At 49.8% G+C, this 18811-nt stretch overlaps 1 protein-coding gene across 1 annotated transcript in view; it reads left to right on the top strand.

Annotated features, from left to right (window-relative positions):
* ST14 (suppression of tumorigenicity 14) overlaps positions 1-18811 on the top strand; it is a 42828-nt gene that overhangs the window by 14841 nt on the left and 9176 nt on the right. The window contains exons 2-16 of the mRNA XM_008057888.2: positions 7156-7315; positions 7578-7705; positions 7924-7994; positions 8762-8919; positions 9127-9162; positions 9504-9744; positions 12198-12337; positions 12667-12764; positions 13474-13583; positions 13666-13796; positions 15378-15482; positions 15839-15949; positions 16046-16159; positions 16516-16638; positions 17456-17642. Coding sequence (XP_008056079.1) covers positions 7156-7315; positions 7578-7705; positions 7924-7994; positions 8762-8919; positions 9127-9162; positions 9504-9744; positions 12198-12337; positions 12667-12764; positions 13474-13583; positions 13666-13796; positions 15378-15482; positions 15839-15949; positions 16046-16159; positions 16516-16638; positions 17456-17642 — 1913 coding nt within the window. The remainder of the gene's footprint in view (positions 1-7155; positions 7316-7577; positions 7706-7923; positions 7995-8761; positions 8920-9126; positions 9163-9503; positions 9745-12197; positions 12338-12666; positions 12765-13473; positions 13584-13665; positions 13797-15377; positions 15483-15838; positions 15950-16045; positions 16160-16515; positions 16639-17455; positions 17643-18811) is intronic.

Raw genomic sequence — 18811 nt, 5'->3', positions numbered from 1 at the left:
CCCTGGCTCCCTGAATTCTGGAAGGTGACCACATTGGGAAGCAGAAATCTAGGATCAGATCCTGGGTCTACCACTAATATCTGGGTGACCCTGCAAAATCATCATTTCTCCTGCCTTTACTATAAAATGCGGTTGACAGCACTAGTGAGTTTGGAATAATTCACAGGATTGTGATGAAGATCAGATAAGAAAAGAGTTTGAAATTACTCTGTAAATTGGAAAGACATCTAAACATGATAAATTATAATTTTATTACACTCTTTTATGAGTATGCACATGCACACAGTCTGTTCAGAGTCCAGCTGAACCTCTCTGTTTTCTCATTCTTAAATATGATTAGGCAACCAGAGGCTATTGGATGTCTAAAGAAAACCTACAGCCTGAAAGAGAAAGGCAAAGGCAAAGTTCCAAAGATAATATTAAAAAAATCTACTTGCAATCAGGTGTGATGGTGTCCCAGCTACTTGGGAGGTTGAGGCAGGAGAATTGCTTGAGCCCAAGAGTTCAAGACCAGCATGGACAACATAGTGAGACCCCATCTATCTAAAAAAAAAAGAAAAAAAATTGCAGCCAGGCATGGTGGCTCATGCCCGTAATCCCAGCACTTTGGGAGGCAGAGATGAGAGGATTGCCTGAGCCCACGGGTTTGAGACCAGCTTGGGCAACATGGCGTAACCTTGTCTCTAGAATAAATTTTTTAAAAAATTAGCTGGGTGTGGTGATGTGTACCTGTGGTTTCGGTTACTTGGAAGGCTGAGGCAGAAAGATTGCCTGAGCCCAGCAGGTTGAGGCTGCAGTAGCCGTGAGTATGCCACTGCACCCCAGCGTGGGCAACAGAGTGAGACTCTGACTCAAAAAAAAAATTGCATTGAATCTCTAGATAAATTTGAGAATAGACATCTTACTATTGACTAACCTATGAACATCACATACTGCTCAGCAATGTTTCGTATTTTTCAGTGTATAGGTTTTGTGCATTCCTTGTCAGATTTAACAAGCAGTTCATATTTTTGACACTATTGTACACGGTAATTTTTAAGTTTTAATTTCCAGTTGTTCATTGCTTAAATGCCAATACAAAGGCTCATACAGGAGTGTTTATAGCAGCTTTATTTGTAATAGCCCAAAATTAGAAATAGCCCGAATGTCCATCAACAGGTGAAGGGTAAACAGATTGTTACATCTACACAATGGGATACTACTCAACAGCAGGAAGGCGTGCACTACTGATACATTAGTAACTTGGATGAGTCTCAAAATAATGGCATTTACATAATGTTCTGAAAAAAGCAGACTAATCTTTAGTGACAGGGAGCAGATAAGTGGTTGCTTGGGAACAGGAAAGGGAATCAGGGAGAAACAGGTGGGCGAGGCCAGGAGGAAGCATTTGAAGGTGATGGATATGTGCATTATCTTGATTGTGGAGATGGCCCCAGGGGTGTATCTAGATGCCAAAAATTGTACACTTTAAATATGTATAGTTCATTTGATGTCCGTGATACCTCAGTGAATCTATTTTAAAATTTCAATAGCAGAGTTGAAGAAGTTTTTAAAAATTCCCAAAATAGAACCAGATGAAAAAGAAATGTAAAATACAGGCGAGAAGGCACATGGAGGTATAGGGGATCTATTCTTGATCCTTGATGTTCTGAAATTTCTTTTTTTTTTCTGATTTGGAGTCTCATTTTTTCTCCCAGGCTGGAATGCAGTAGCATGTTCACGGCTACCACAGCCTTGACCTGCTGGGCTTCAGCAAACCTTCCACCTCAACCTTCCAAGTAGCTAGAACTACAGGCATGCACCACCGCACCCAGCTAATATTTTGATTTATTGTAGAGACAAGGTCTTACCAAGTTTCTCAGGCTGGTCTCAAACCCCTGAGCTCAGGTAATCCTTTCATCTCTGCCTCTCAAAGTGTTGGGATTACAGGTATGAGCCACGGTGCCCCGTGAATTTTGAGTCAGGATCTCACTCTGTCTCCCAGGCCCGAGGACAGTGGCATGATCACGGCTCACCACAGCCTTGACTACTTCATGGACTCAGGTGATTCTTCTTTCTCAGCCTCCTAAATAGCTAGGACTACAAAAAATTTTTCAAGTTTTTGTAGAGACAAGGTCTCGCTATGTTGCTCAAAGCTAGTCTTGAATTCCTGGACTCAACCAATCTTCCCACCTCAGTCTCCCAGAGAGCTGGGATTACAGGTGTGAGCCACTATACCTGGTCTGATGTTCTGAAATTTTGTCATGATACAGTCTAACTAGTTAAGCATACTTTTTCATTTATCTTTCTCACCATTCAGTGAGTATTTTGAGTTTGAAGATTTATGCTTCCCTTCAGTTTTGGAAACATCCTTTTGGTATTTCTTTGGTAATGTCCTTTTCTCTGCCAGGCTCAGGAATTAAGCTCAAGTATTATGGAAAACAGGTGAGACAAGAAAGGGTATTGTTAAAAATCCTCAAATCTCTACCTCTTCCCCAATCAAAAGGACAGTTCAACCTCCAGACATCCATAGGGGATGGGAAGAATAATCTGGAGATATTGAATCAGAAAATATGTGATCTTGAGGTCATCAGGATAGAGGAAGGCTGTACTGAGGGGTAAAAACAAGGAAAATTAGTCTGTTTTCCCAAATATTCCTGAATGCTAGTGGCTGGGTTTAAATCACTTTAGCCAGATTAGAAAGTTATTCTCTGGAGCAACGAAACCTTCCACAGAAAGATCTACAAAGCCTAACAGTTGGAAATGCTCAGATAAATAATCTGGTTACCCATTTACTTGTGCCCTACAGGGAAGCCACTTGTGGCAAGCCATGCACATAGAGCTTCCCAACAGCCTTTAGGGGTTTATTCCTAAATACAAACAACCCCCCAAGGACACCTGGGCTTTTGAGGGGAACCTTCAACATGGAAGAGAAAGTCAAAAGCAGAGAAAAGGCCCTCAAATATAAGAAATATAAGAATGACAAACACAAGATCCCATAAAAGAGGAAAATTCAGAAAACAAGAAAACTCTTCGAAATTAAAATTCTAACCAGACTCAGTAACTCACGCCTGTAATCCCAGTACTTTGGGAGGTGGAGGCAAGAGGATTGCCTGAGCTCAGGGGTTCGAGACCAGCCTGAGCAACAAGGCAAAACCTCATCTCTACAATAAATCATAAAATTAGCTGGGTGTGGTGGTGCATGTCTGTAGTTCCAGCTACTTGGAAGGCTGAAGCAGAAGGATCTCCTGAACCCAGCAGGTAGAGGCTGTGGTGGCCATGAGTGTGCCACTCCACTCTAGACCTCCTGCCTGGGGCAAAGTTAGACTCTGACTCAAAAAAAAAAAAAAAGGAATTAAAAACTTGATAGCAGGCCGGGCTCAGTGGCTCAGCCTGTAATCCCGTGCCTTGGGAGGCCGAGGTGAATGAATTGCCTGAGCTCGTGGGTTCGAGATCTGCCTGGGCAACTTGGTAAGACCTCATCTCTACAATAAATCAAAAAAAATTAACCGGGTGTGGTAGCACGTGCCTATAGTTCCAGCTACTTGGAAGGCTGAGGCAGAAGGATCGCCAGAGCCCAGCAGGTCGAGGCTGAGGTGGCCAGGAGCATGCCACTGCACTCCAGTCTGGGCGACAGAGTGAGATTCCAACTCAAAAAAAAAACAAAAAAAACTTGATAGCAAAATTGAAAAACTCAATAGGAAATTTAAAAATAATGAGATGGATAACACAGAGAAAAGGGAAATGAAGGATAAATATACTAGGGATTGAAGAAAGGTAGGGTGGTCATAATCTAAAAAATAAGACAAGAAAGCTACCAGGCTGAAAGATTTACATTTCCAAGTTCAGAGAGCATGTGGAAAGCTCAGCATAATGAAATTTAAAGACCCAATTCAAGCCATGAATGGTGGCTCACATCTGAAAATCCAGCACCTTGAAAGGCTGAGGTGGGAAGATACCTTGAAGTCAGGAGTTCAAGACCAGCCTTGGGCAACATAGTGAGACCCTGTTCTCTACAAAAAATAAAATAAAATAATCCAGGCATGGTGGTACGTGCCTGTAGTCCAACTACTCAGGAGGCTGGAGTGGGAGGATTGCTTGATCCCAGATTTTGAGGTGATAATGAGCTATGACCACACTACTGCACTCTAACCTGGGCAACAGAGTGAGACCTTGTCACTAAAAAAAAAAAAAAAGACTTGGTTTAAACACATCCTCAAGACTTTCAGAAAGCGAAAAAAAAAGTTAAAAAACAATGGAACCCTCAAAATTCTAAGTAAAAATTATTTTACACCTGTAGTTCTATACCCAACCAAACTATCTATGAATGAGTGTAAAATTAAGGTATTTTCAGAAATGTGCGAAGTATCAAAAAAAGTCTTTCTCGGGAACTTACTAATAATATACATATCCAATTTTTCACAGTCTTTTTAATCAGAAAAAAAAATTATGTGTTCCACCAAAATGAAGTAAATCAAGAGAGATAAAGACATGGAATCTAAGAAATAGGAGTTTTAACACAGAAGGAGATTAAGAAAATCCCCAGGGGCCGGGCTGGGTGGCTCAGCCTGTAATCCCAGCACTTTGGGAGGCCAAGGTGAGTGGATTGCCTGAGCCCGGGGGTTCAAGATCCGTCTGGGCAACTAGGCAAGACCTCATCTCTACAATAAATCAAAAATGAGCTGGGCATGGTAGCACACGCCTGTAGTTCCAGCTACTTGGAAGGCTGAGGCGGAAGGATCGCCACAGCCCAGCAGGTCGAGGCTGCGGTGGCCGGGAGCGGCCACTGCACTCCAATCTGGGTGACAGAGTGAGACTCCAACTCAAAAAAAAAAAAAAGAATATCCCCAGGGCAATGATGAAGGAGGTTCCTGACAACTGCTCTGAGAAAGGACAAAGGGCTCTGGGAGGGAGTCCCCCAGGAAGAACATGAAATAAATTATTTTATATGTAGAAGATTGAGAACAGTGCTACAGTGCTCTTAGATTGTATGTAAAGATTTGGGTGTATGTTTAAAAAAAAAACCCAAGTAAGTGAAAATTTGCAGCAGGAAAAACAAATAAATTGTACAGGAAAGGAAACATAATAGTGAACATTATTTTCACAGTCTGATAATAAAGATAATGAAACCATAGAGTAGAATATACTTTTAAAAACCTTAGTCTTAGCGGGGCTCGGTGGTTCAGCCTGTAATCCCACGCTTTGAGAGGCTGAGGTAAGTGGATTGCCTGAGCCCGCGGGTTCGAGACCCGCCTGGGCAACTTGGCGAGACCTCATCTCTACAATAAATCAAAAAATCAGCCAGGCATGGTAACGTGTGCCTGTAATTCCAGCTACTTGGAAGGCTGGGGCGGAAGGATCGCCAGCGCCCAGTGGGTCGAGGCTGCAGTGGCCGGGAGCAGCCACTGCACTCCAGTCTGGGCGACAAAGTGAGACTCCAAATCAAAAAAATAAAAATAAAAACCTTAGTCTTATAGCTGGATCCTTAGTCTTATAGTGGCTCATACCTGTAATCCCAGCCAAGGCAAGATTGCTTGAGCCCAGGAGTTCAAGACCAGCCTAGGCAACATAGCAAGACCTTGTCTTCACAAAAAAAAATCAAAAAAATTAGCCAGGTGTGGTAGTGCATGCCTGTAGTCCTAGCTATTTGGAGGCAGAAGACTCACCTGAACTTAGGAGGTTGAGGCAGCAATGAGCTATGAACGTGCCACTGGACTGCTGCTTGGGTGACAGAGTGATACCCTAATTCAAAAAAAATTTTAAAATAATTAAAACTTTAATCTTATAACTATTGGGAGAATGGGAAGGAAGGAGATTAACATTCACATGATCATAACAGGAAGTCAATTGATATTTTCAGTAGCTGAATCAAGAGTTAGTGTTATTGGCATATTATTTAGTAATATGGAGGCACAGTTCAGAACAAGCAACTGGAAAGCATTTTAAGTGGTTGTCTCTAGGGTGTGTTGCTGTGTGTGATATTAGATAGTCACAGATGTAGTCCATTAAAGAACTAAAATTGGAGACACAAGTATCTCAGTGTGGCTGCAGTAGGGAGAATGTTTCATAGCAGTCAGTTAATAGCTAATGTGTAAATGTGACATGTCAAGAACTGTCAGCTCAAGAACATACTCTAGAGCTATGAGGTAGCCACCGGAAGAACTACACCAGGAAACTGTTAAAAGTGGCAACCCTGGTGGGTCTGGGTGGTGGCTGTTGCTTTCATGGTAAGCCCTGTGGAATGGGTTTGAGGTAGTTAATCCTCCAGCGCTACTGCACAAGGTCACAATACCTCTTCAGGTTTCAGGGTGAGCAGATGGAGTGTGCTGTGGGCAGAAACGTTCGCCTATCTGTCATTGGGCCAGCCGACACCCTGTCTGCCCCCTCTGTATTCAGGTCCCCTCATCCTGAAAAGAGACAGCAGGGAAGATCCCAGGGAAGATACCCTCCTGTTTGTCAGAAGTTCTGTTTGTTTGCCTCTCACTGTCTTGGGTCTCAAGCATGGGTGAGGATTCTCGCAGAGACCTGGTCCTCTCACCACGTCTGGAGGTCCTGAGATGGAGACATCTAAGATCAAACCCAGAGCAGTTTGTTCCACGACGGAACTTCAGAGCTGCCTCAGTTTACTGCCCTTATGCTGGTTAAACATTGGCAGGGTGGGATCTCTGGGCTGGATGTGCAGTTGACACTCTGGCCATGTACTCCTGGCCCAGGTGATGGTGGGGACTGCATCTGGCCGAGGCTGTGGTGCTGGAGGAGGAAGCTGCCCCTGGAAATCTACACGGGGCACCACGAGTGCCATGTTCTGTGCTGGGGTCACTCTCCCTGCTCCTGGGCATGTATCTGTGTTAAATATGGTTCCCCTGAGGGGAGACCTTAAAGACTGCGTTTGGATGACCCTTCATTTCACTTAAACTAACAGTCCTAAGCAGTTGTCACCTGTGCAGACATCAGGCTGCATGTCCAGAAGGCTCATCGTCTCCATGGGGTCAGAGTGCAGAGTGCAGGTTGTGTGACCTGGCCCAATGGGACCTGCCTGTGCAAGAAGCCCTGTCCTCATTCCGCCCTTGCTCCTCTCTTCAAGCTAGACCTTGCAAAGTGTAGACGTCCTTCCCTGAGCAGGGTTGGGAGGCATGAGGTGAGCATATCTGAGTCACGATGCCTTTCTCTGTGCAGGGCATGAATGGCTTCGAGGAAGGTGTGGAGTTCTTGCCAGTCAATAATACCAAGAAGGTGGAGAAGCGTGGCCCGAAGCGCTGGGTGGTGCTGGTGGCTGTGCTGACCGGTATCCTATTGGTGTCACTCGCGGTCGGCTTCCTAGTGTGGCACTTCCAGTGTGAGTGAAACTGGGACTGGCTCCAGGGAGGGCGATGTGGGGTGGTTGTCCCTTTTCCCTCAGCGGACAGACCCAGGGGCCACCAACTGTGAACAGGAGTGTCTCATGGCTTCTTTTGAATCCTGATGGGGAGTGGTCAGGGCTGCCTGCTGGCCCCTCCCTGCCTTTACTTCCCCAGGAAGCTGGGTGTAGCTGTGGATGGTGGGGGACAGGTGGGGCTGGGGCTACCTCTTCTGACCGCACTCCTCCTGGTCCCACACAGACCAGAACATGCGGGTCCAAAAGATCTTCAATGGCTACCTGAGGATCACAAATGAGAACTTTCTGGATGCCTATGAGGATTCCAACTCCACTGAGTTTATAAGCCTGGCCAACAAGGTGAAGGAAGCGGTAAGTCCTGCCCTGGGTGGGAGCCCTGCCCTGCCGTCTATTCTGGCAACCCTAGCCCACTGAGCAGAAAGGGCACACATCCCCTTCGCTCCCAGGCCCTGGGACGGGGGCTGGCTTGGGAAGAGGCCCCAGACCAAGGAAGGAAGGGAGTGGCCTGGGCTTAGGGCAGGAGTCATAGCCACTCTTTGACCTGATGTGAGCCTTGTCTCCTTCCTCAGCTGAAGCTGCTGTACAGCGGGGTCCCCACCCTGGGTCCCTACCACAAGGAGTCTGCTGTGACTGCCTTCAGGTGGGTGAGGGAGACGGCTTGGTGGGCTGGTCTGCAGCCTGTCTGGGAGTGGGATCGGGGTGTGCTGTGTGGGGGATGAGGCTGGAGCTCCAGGCTTGGAAAACCAAGGCGGGTCCTTTTTCTGTCCTGTCTACAAGTCACTCAACGGCTTGACTCTTCTGTCCCTGAGGCTGGGGTGACCATCGCTGTGTTGCTAGGACGAAGTGAACACAGGCCTATGGAGAGCTTGGCACAGTGCCAGTAGTGGCTGTGATATTTTTTACTTTTCCAAGTTTGGGTTTCAGGGTGCTCAGGAAACGTTTTCTGTGCTTGGGCAGTTTTTTCAAACACTTTTTCAAAAGACTTTATTCACAAAGTACTTTTTAGTGTGCTTGTTCAGTTGAATCCTTGTGGTGCTGTGGCACGTGTCATTTCCGTCCCCTCTCCCAGATCAGAACCCAGACTCAGGAAGGTGATACTTGCTGTGCCCAAGTTAGTGGTCAAATGCCAATCACATTTATTTCCTCATTCACCCCTAAACCTGAACTGGCCCCAAGATGCCTCAGGTCGGGGATGAGGCTAAGAGCAGATGGGCACGATCTCTGGCTCTGGGAGTGGGAAGGTGGGTGCTCACAACAGAGAGTCTGTGGTGGGGCCTCTGTGGACAGGAGTCCCTGCGGAGCCCCCAAGGGCCAGCCTGGCTGCCCACCTGCTCAGGTCAGCCTGAGAGAGTGTGGGGAAAGCGGTCACCGGAGCCCCACGTCTCAGGCTCACTGCTCTCTCCACAGCGAGGGCAGCGTCATTGCCTACTATTGGTCAGAGTTCAGCCTCCCGCAGCACCTGGTGGAGGAGGCTGAACGTGCCATGGCAGAGGAACGCGTGGTCACGCTGCCACCACGTGCGCGGGCCCTGCACTCCTTCGTGCTGACCTCGGTGGTGGCCTTCCGTGAGTCCTGGGTGGGCCCGGGGTGGGCATGTGACTTCAGGGAAGCATGGCTGGGCTCTGGACTATTGCGGGGAACCAACATTCCTGAGCCCAGTACCCCTAGAGAAGATAGCTTGCCGGCTGGCCCCTCCCTTACCATAATAAGAAAGCAGGATTAAGGAAGTAGACAGACTCGGTAACTACCTTGTTCTTCCTCTTGGTCTTCAGCCACTGACCCCAGAACGGTACAGAGGACTCAGGACAGTAAGTATCATGCCCCCTTCCTCTGGGTGGAAAAGAAGGGGAGTATAGCCAGATACCACTGAGCCCGGGGGTCCCCAGAAGTCAGACCATGCCAATGGCCAGTACATCCCTCTGGCTCTTCCAGGCCCTTCTGAGAGGCACCCTTCATGGTGTCCTCAGATTCAGGGTAGCCTGGGACATCTTGGAGTGGACATGTCTAGGGTGTGCCCCTACTGGGTCTCTTGGCTGCCCCTGCAGTTCTGTCCTGTTCTCACCCCCATGCCCTCCTTTTTGTCTGTTGGCTGCCCCTTCAGTTCTGTCTTGTTCTCACCCCAGCGCCCTCCTTCTTGTCTCCTGCACAGACAGCTGCAGCTTTGCACTGCATGCCCGTGGTAGGGAGCTGACTCGCTTCACTACACCTGGCTTCCCTGACAGCCCCTACCCAGCTCGCGCTCGCTGCCAGTGGGCTCTGCGGGGGGATGCAGACTCAGTGCTGAGCCTCACCTTCCGCAGCTTTGACGTTGCATCCTGTGATGAACGTGGCAGTGACCTGGTGACGGTGTATGATACCTTGAGCCCCATGGAGCCCCATGCCCTAGTGCAGTAAGTATCCTGGAGAATGGGGTGGGGCTGTGGGAACTTGGTGGCTGTTCCTGTAGGGGCTGGTCTCCTGAACAAATTGCAGTGGAGGTTTGGGACAGTTTATGACTCATGACCACAGGCTACTGCTAAACTTCCTGGCAGTGGAGGACAGGTGTGGAGTGACCTTCAGCATGAGCTCTAGCAGAGTGTCTGGGTTGATTTTCCCAGTTTTGGCAAGGGAGACAAAGGCCCACTGGTCCCTAGATGCCACATCCAGCCTGAGCAGGTGTGCTTCCCTACATTACCAGATGGAAGGTGCAGCCCACAATCATAAACTGTAGGTTTTCTAATTCAGGTATAGTAAGGCCAACAGGTCAGGAGATGACTGCCATTGAAAAGAGAGTTTGTCACAGATCCTGAGAGGAGGAGCATGGCATGGCAAAGTGTGTAGGGCCAGCCAGGGAAGCACCAGGATTTGTCCAGAGGCAGCAAGGGTGGGGACATATGGGCAGGAGTCTTTTGTGGTTTACACAGGGAAGTCAAGACAAGGCAGGTGAACAGGACTGGCTCACGTGAATAATTGGGCTCTGGAGTGTAGGGGCATCTGTCCCTGGTTGTCTGGTACCTGACCCTTGGGTGATTCAGGCAAGCAATAGTGCCCCTGAGTGTGAGATCTTGATTTGGGGAGTGGGGCTGGGTGGTTGGTTTATATGTGAAAGGTTCACTTGCAAGTGAGTCCTTTGCTATCTCTAAGCCTTGGCTAGCCCTGGGAGGGGCATCCCTCCAGGGTCAGCCAGGCCCCAGATGTCAAAATACAGTAAATGAAAAGTCATGACTAAAAACACCGGCTGAATGCACCAAATCAGGAGGAAGCACACCGCCCAGAGTGCTGTCGCTGGGGGTTGACTACCTCTCCCAGCCTCAGTGGGTTAGAGCCTCCTGTTACTGTCTGTGCAAATCGGAGGGCAGACATTTTGTGATTAATAATGGGCTAAAATTCAGCTCCCAAACAAGCTAGAGCCATCTGCTGCTACAGCTTAGCAGCCAGGACTTATTTTTCATCTCTCTAATTTATTAATCGTACAACAAAGAAATACATGGTCCCAAGAGGAAAAAGTGGAAGTCAGCAAGCAAAAGAGGGACAAGAGTCACTCATTATCTTACTGTGTAGACATAAACACTGTTAATTTTTTTTTTTTGAATCAGAGTCTCACTCTGTTGCCCATGCTGGAGTGCAGTGGCATGTTCATGGCCACCGCAGCCTTGACCTGCTGTGCTTACGCGATTCTTCTGCCTCAGTCTTCCAAGTAGCTGGGCCAGGCATGCTACCACACCCAACCTAAAACTGTTAACTTAGTGATGTAAATTCTCCCAGACGTTTTTACTGTGTGCGTGTTTAGGAATTGGTTGTACTGGTACATTCAGTTTTGTTACCTGCCTTTGTTTTTTTAATTTTCTTTTTATTCTAACTGCTAGGCTACCAGGGATGCTTTTTGAAAATGAAAAGAATTTCATTATGATAAAATTTTATATTCTGATGATCTTTCAGAATATTATGATAATCTTTCCAAATCAGTCACCCTGTCTCTGAGCATGGTTTTCTTTTCTTTTCTTTTTTTTGAGTTGGAGTCTCACTCTGTCGCCCAGACTGGAGTACAGTGGCACGCTCCCAGCCACCACAGCCTCCACCTGCTGGGCTCCAGCGATCCTTCTGCCTCAGCCTTACAAGTAGCTGGAAGTATAGGCACGCGCTACCATGCCTGGCTAATTTTTTGATTTATTGTAGAGATAAGGTCTTGCCAAGTTGCCCAGGCGGGTCTTGAACCCACGGGCTCAGGCAATCCACTCACCTCAGCCACCCAAGGCGCTGAGCATGGTTTTTAATGACTGCATAACATCGCATTGTTTAGAAGCAGGTGATACATGATGACACTGTTGTTAGCAGTGTAGACTCTGGAGCCTGAATGCCTGAGTGTAAATGCCAGCCCTGACATTTATTAACTGTGGGATCTTGGGCAAGTTACTGAACCTCTCTGTGCCTCAGTTTCCTTATCTGTAAGGTAGGGATAATAATTTCTACTTCCTAGAGTTGTTATGAACTTTAGGATTCATAGAAATAAGAGCACTGAGAACTGTGCCAGGCCTCTTTTTAATGTTATTAAATGTTATCGATACTACTACTGTTATTATTAAGCCAATAGTCTATTTTATACATCCTCTGTCAGTAGGCATTCATTGTTTCTAGGACTTTGCTGGTTTAAACAAAGATGAACAGTCTTGTCAATAAATCCTTGCTCATATTAGTGATTGTGTGGGAGGGACTTGCCTGAGTGTCTTTGATTCCACCCTGGGCCTTTTGTGGACTGGACCAGGGTTAGGAATGAGGTCCTAGGGGCTCTGCTAGGCACCCTGGCCAGGTGTGTGAGAAGCTTGGTTCTGTGTTCTCTCTAACACCCCGCCCTCTGCCCCCACAGGCTGTGTGGCACTTACCCTCCCTCCTACAACCTGACCTTCCTCTCCTCCCAGAACGTCTTCCTCATCACGCTGATAACCAACACTGAGCGGCGACATCCCGGCTTTGAGGCCACCTTCTTCCAGCTGCCTAAGATGAGCAGTAAGGCAGGGCAGGGCAGGATGGTGCTGTCTGCAGGCCACAGGGAAGGGGACAGGCCTTAGAGGATGACCTGAGCTTGGGAGGCCACAGGTTAGACACTGTGGCTGGTAGACTGACCCAAGTCAGCAACAGAAGGATGGAGCTTGAACCAAAGGGCATTTTGAGCACTAGGTCAGGAGCCACCCTTAAAGCTTCTCAACACCTTCTGCACAGTGTCCAGGGACTCAGAAGGCAGCTCGAGACCTCAGTTCGAGGGGCCTTCACCTGCCTGCCTGCCTGGCCAGCAGGTGCTCAGTTCTCATACTCTTTCTCTCGCCTTTTTCTCTCAGGCTGTGGAGGCAACTTACAGGGAGCCCAGGGGACATTTAGCAGTCCCTACTACCCGGGCCACTACCCACCCAACATTGACTGCATGTGGCACATCCAGGTAGGAGCTGTGAGGTGTGTGTGCATGGTGGGGAGAAAGAGGAGGGGGCGAGAGAGAGAGGTAGGGAGAGGGGGAGGGGAAGAAAGAAGGAGTGAGAGAGAGAGGAAGGGAGAGAGAGGGAGAGGGAAAAGGAGAGGAAGAGGGAAGGAGAGGGAGAGAGGAAAGGAGGGAGGGAGAGAGAGGGAGAAGGGAGGCCATACTCTAGGATGTCAAATGAGGAAGGTCAGAAGAAAGGGAAGATGTGCTCCCTTAGCCACCCCAGATTGGCTTTGTGTCTGGAGCCCTGGAGCGGGTAAGCTCTCCCGTTGCAGGGTCACACAGACCCACACTCAGATGCCAGCTCCTTGACCAGTGGCTGAGGGACCTTGGCAATCACTGAGCCTGTCTGTGCCTCAGTCTGCTCCCAGGTCAAGTGAGGGCGATAGTGCCTGGGTCTTAGAGGTGCTTTCAGGATGGAATCAGAGAGCGTATGTGAAACTCAAGAAGACAGTCGTTAATGATGGCAGAACAATACAGTCGTGCCCACAGGTGCCCTCACCATCCCTGTCAGAGAGCGGTCTCTTTTTTTTCTTCAAAAACAGAGAGCTTTCCACCTTCCTTCGTAATGGAATGGTGTCTCTCTGCTCCGTGCTGCTCCCATGTGACACCCTGGGGTTCAAGAAAAAGGGAAAGAAGTTGCAGGGTCCCAGCATTATCTCTCTCTTTCCAGGTGCCCAACAATCAGAATGTGAAGGTGCTCTTCAAACTCTTCTACCTGCTGGAGCCCAACGTGCCCCTGGGCAGCTGCCCCAAGGACTACGTGGAGGTCAACGGGGAGCGGTGAGCCCAAGGGAGTGGAGGAGTGCTGGGGGAGGGTGGGGAGGGATCCCCCGAGCTGGCCCTCACCTTGCGCCTCTTCCAGGTACTGTGGAGAGAGGTCCCAGTTTGTCGTTAGCAGCAACAACAACAGGATCACAGTTCGTTTCCATTCGGATCAGTCCTACACTGACACGGGCTTCCTAGCTGAATATCTCTCCTATGATTCCAGCGACCGTGAGTAATGTCGCTAGGAGATTGGGCCTGCCTAGGGGACTGCCCGGGATGCCCTTGACTACTCTTTATCTTAGCATTGTGCTTTTCTGATTCTGAGGTAGTGGGAATATGGGATGCATTATCACCCTCCTAGCTTCTTGATGAAAACACGCTACCTTTAGTGAATTTATTAAAACAAGCCAGCGGCAAACGGTGGTGTACACCATGCCCTTCAGGGTTGCAGTCCCAGCAGGAGGCACCTGCAGCCCAAGGACTCTCCTTTACTGAGCTCCTCTGGGCCATCTGTCCCTCGGGTTCAGAATTATCATGACTTTGATCATCTGTGCTTGTCTTCGTGGCCTATTAGCACCTTTAGGATTTGTAGCATAATTTTGAGATGTATTAGAAAATGCTGTTGTTGACTGTGTTTCAGCAACGGCAATTTGTTCACATACACAGTGATTTTTATTTCAATCCTGCGTCATAGAATAACTTTTGGGAAGATATTTTTAACTATGTTCAGGAATTCACATTTAAGTTAAAAGTAAGCCTGAGTGTGGTGGCTCACACATGTAATCTGAGTGCTTTGGGAGGCTGAGGTGAGAGGATCACTTGAGACCAGGAGTTGGGGACCAGCCTGGGCAACAAAGTGAGACCTTGTCTCTATTTTTACAATAAATAAACAAAAATTCAGCTGGGTGGCTTGCCACCAAAAATATAAGAGGATGACTGAATACGTTTGATCTAACACCTCTTCAGAGGCAGTGACAATGGCCTCCTTACAACTTTGTCATCTGCTTGATGACAGCAGTTGTCACATGCCTGCTGATTTCAGAAACACTGAAATGTGGAAAATATCTTAGAGTAAAGGAGATGCACGTTGCCATTTTACATTTTTGTTTTTTTGAGTTGGGATTTTACTCTGTCACCTAGGCTGGAGTGCAGTGGCACAATCACAGCTCACCGCAGCCTTGACCTTCTGGGCTCAGGTAATCCTTCCACCTGAGCCTCCTGAGTAGCTGGGACTGATAGCACACGCCACCACCCCAAGCAAATTAAAACATTTTTTTTTTTGTAGAGATGAGGTCTTGCTATGTTGCCCAGGTTGGTCTTGAACTTCTGGGCTCAAGCAGTCCTCCTGCTTCAGCCTTCCAAAGTGCTAGAATTACAGATGTGAGCCATCACGTGTGACCCCTTTTTGCATTTGGATAAGACACATGCATCATTGACTTGTTGAGCTGCTGTTGCCCGCCCTGTGTTACAGGTAGGGCCTGTCCCTCAAAGACACCTGATGGCTCAGGACACAGGGCAGTAGAAGGGCCTGCAAATCAAGCCAACCTCTCTCTAATGTGCCTGGAGCTTCTTGGGCTTTGGTCACCAGTGGTGGGGAGGGATCTGGCCTGCCCGGGTTAGTCGTTTGGCCCGCCCTCCTCCACATTGGCTACTGGTGTAGGAAACCCATTGCCAGAGCTCAGTGGGCCTGGGTGACACCTGTCCTGGACTCAAGTGTCTGCTCTGCTTCTCTCTGTGACTGGGTCTGGGGGAGTCAACTGCGGGAGGTGGATGGGCCCCATGGACCTCAGGCCTGCCTGTGCCCTGCAGCATGTCCTGGGAAGTTCACATGCAAAACTGGGCGATGTATCCGGCATGAGCTGCGTTGTGATGGCTGGGCTGACTGCACCGACTACAGTGATGAGCTCAACTGCAGTGAGTAGGGCTGGAAGCCCCAGGCCCCATCCTGCCTTCCCTGGCTTGGTCCTAAGGCTCTAGCTGGCTTGCCCATGGGGCAGGAAGGCCTGAGGGGGCTAGGAGATTGTTCCCATACCCCTGTGTAGAGATATCTGGCCCTCTCCCCTCCCTCTACCCTCTGGAAATCTTGGCTTCTGTCAGGGCAGACAGTGGAGTGTCCGGAAGGGTTGAGGGTAGCTTCCACAACTAGTGGGGCAGGGCCGCTCTGGGCCACTCTCCAGATGGGAAAGTCATCCCCAGGCAGCCCCCTGAGGGCCCAGGCTTCCCTGGGGAGGCAACTGAGGCTCAGCTGATCCCGCTGTCCCCTGGTCCAGGATGCAATGCCTCCCATCAGTTCACATGCAAGAATAAGTTCTGCAAACCTCTCTTCTGGGTGTGCGACAGCGTGAACGACTGCGGAGACAACAGCGACGAGCTGGGGTGCAGTGAGTGCTGGGGTGGGAGGGCACTCCTGGGCTCCCCTGCAGCCGTGGCTTGGCCGGGCAGGCAGGACGGGTTGTGAAGTCCTTGTACTTCCCCAGGTTGTCCGGCCCAGACCTTCAAGTGTTCCAATGGGAAGTGCCTCCCGAAGAGCCAGCAGTGTGACGGAAAGGACAACTGTGGGGATGGGTCCGATGAGGCTTCCTGCAACAGTGGTGAGGCCCAGTCCTGCCTGCCTTTCTGCAGCCAGTGGGGAGCTAGTCCCCTAGTGGAGCAGCCCCCAGGGCAGCCATGAGCACACTCACATGCCACATGTGTGAAGTTGAATAAGCACAACCACCTGTGTGTTGTGTGCAGGGAAAGGGTGCCAGCCGGATAGAGTCTTCCAGAAGGCAGAGAACCTGTAGCAAGGCTGGAAGGACAGTAGGTGGGTGGAGGGGTGGGTTTGGGTGAGGGGTCCAAGGCTCGTGCATCATGAGACACCATCAGGGGTTTCTGGTGCCGACCCTGGCTCCTACGTGGGTGCTGCCGAGGAATTGATTCCCTTCCCACCCATATCCTCCTTGAACAGTGAGCACCGTCACTTGCACCAAACACACCTATCGCTGCCACAATGGGCTCTGCTTGAGCAAGGGCAACCCTGAGTGTGATGGGAAGAAGGACTGTAGTGATGGCTCGGATGAGAAAAACTGCGGTGAGCAGGGCCCCGCCTATGGTTGTTCCTTGTGCAAGGTACCCACCAAAGGGTATACCCAGAGTTGACAATCCTGCCAGCACCCCACTCACCCAGCTCTGTGCCCGGAGATGAGGGTGCATCTCCTGGAGGAAAGGATGGCTTTGCCAGTTGGCGTGAAGGCACCGCCCCATGGGCTCACTCTGGTCATGGAGAAAGGCCCAGGGCAGCCAGGACATCAGTGTCTCTGAGGCATGGTGGGGATCCTGGCTGTGGTGCTGGGCTGGCCTCCCCTGCCTGTAGACCCACCAAGGGGAGGAGGCCTGGAGAAGAGCAGGCCCTGCTTACCTGAGCACTAGACAGGGCTTACCCTCACATACCCTCTACTTTAATTTGCAGCTTCTGTGGGTTTCAGAGCTGGCTATGAGATACATTGAGCACAGTTGCAGCGATTCTATGACTTCGTGTCAGCCATTCACTTGTCCCTCTGAGAGCTGTGCCTTTCAGCATTCAGTGAGGAAATCTAGGCAAATGACACCCAAATCAAATCTAAGCTGACCAGCAGGCCCTGGAGGCTCCCCGCTGCATTTGTGTAGGGTGGGATAGATGGGCATGTGAGCGTTTGGATTCAGGAGTGGGGAAAGGGAGGCCCCAGGTGGAAGTCAGAAGGTCAGGGAAGCTTGAAGGAGTTCCGAGAGGTCCTTCACACTGCATCTGCTCCAGCAGTGCTGTGCACGCCAAGAGGTGGCTTCCCCCACGGCGTCTTGCCGCACCTGGTGCAGGCCCCCTGGGGTTGGGTGTCCCCACCTTGACATGCTGTTGTCTGGCCCTTCTGCAGACTGTGGGCTGCGGCCGTTCACCAGACAGGCCCGTGTTGTTGGGGGCACGGATGCAGAGGAGGGCGAGTGGCCCTGGCAGGTGAGCCTGCATGTGCAGGGCCAGGGCCATGTCTGCGGAGCCTCACTGATCTCCCCCACCTGGCTGGTCTCCGCGGCGCACTGCTATGTCGACGACAGGGGATTCAGGTGGGTCGCTGGGGGTAGCAGGGAGCCTCTGGCTGGCCCCTTGTGTCTGTGAGTCCTGCCAGGGTGAACTGCACAGGGCAGGGCCTGGAGGGGTGGGCAGCTATCCCAGGATGGGGCTCAGTAACATGAACAACTACAAACTCACTTTTATTAACCTCGGTCAAGCACTGTCTGTGCGGCTTCTACCAAGTTAGCCAGGTCTGATTATAGCTTCATTTTATAGAAACCGAGGTTCTGAGAAGTGAGGACAGTGGCTTGGACTTGCACAGTTGTTAAGTGGCAGAGCCAGACTTGAATGTAGGGTTGTTGATTTCCAAGCCTGTGTGGTTAGTTTGCACTGCGTGACTCCTTGGATTGGTTAAGATGGACCATGGATTCGTGTATCAGCTCTGGCTTGCAGGTGACCTTGGGCAAGTTATTCAAACTTCCTAGACCTCAGATTCTTCACTGAGGATGGTGATATCATCAGTTCTCATCCTTAGAGTTGGGAGAATCAAATGCGATGCTGTATTTGGGACACAGTGCTGTGCCTGGCACACGGTAGGTGATCGGCACATCATAGCCTTAGACACGTGGACAGACAGATGAGAGACCTGAGGAGGGCGCACATAGGTGTCCCGAGATAGGTGGGCAGGGGCCAGGATCTGGGAGGCCAGAGAATAAGCAGGAACAGGGAACTCGATGCCCGGCTGGGGCTATTTGTGTCCTAGTTCCTGGTCTTCCCAGGCCCTCTGGCCATTGGCTGCAGGAAGGAGTTTTGCTCTGAAGAAGCAGGCACAGGGCTCGGGCCTTCCAGGAGAGTCCTGCCCTTGGAAGGAGGAATGTACATCCTGTAGGCTGGGAGCAGGCGACCCTGGCCCTCGACTGCCTTTTTGCAGGGAGGAGAGGCAGGACCACAGTTGGAAGGAGGCCCATGGCACTGATGTTTTGCATAGTAGTTAGACAGATGCACCTGGTATGGGTCATGGAGATGGACAGCAATGCTATATGTTTGTCAACACTAAGGAACTAATGTTGATCCTTTTCTAGTAATTAAACTCCAGACTTACCTGGAACCCTCCAGCTTTACACCGACATCCTTTCTGTTTTGTTTTGTTTTGTTTTTGAGTTGGAGTCTCACTCTGTCGCCCAGACTGGAGTGCAGTGGCTGCTCCCGGCCACTGCAGCCT

The sequence above is a fragment of the Carlito syrichta genome, unplaced genomic scaffold (genome assembly GCF_000164805.1).
Source record: "Carlito syrichta isolate Samal-C Ts95f unplaced genomic scaffold, Tarsius_syrichta-2.0.1 Scaffold303153, whole genome shotgun sequence".
Taxonomy (NCBI): Eukaryota; Metazoa; Chordata; class Mammalia; order Primates; family Tarsiidae; genus Carlito; species Carlito syrichta.
The sequence above is the reverse complement of the archived record's forward strand: the minus strand, read 5'-3'. Positions and strand labels throughout refer to the sequence as shown.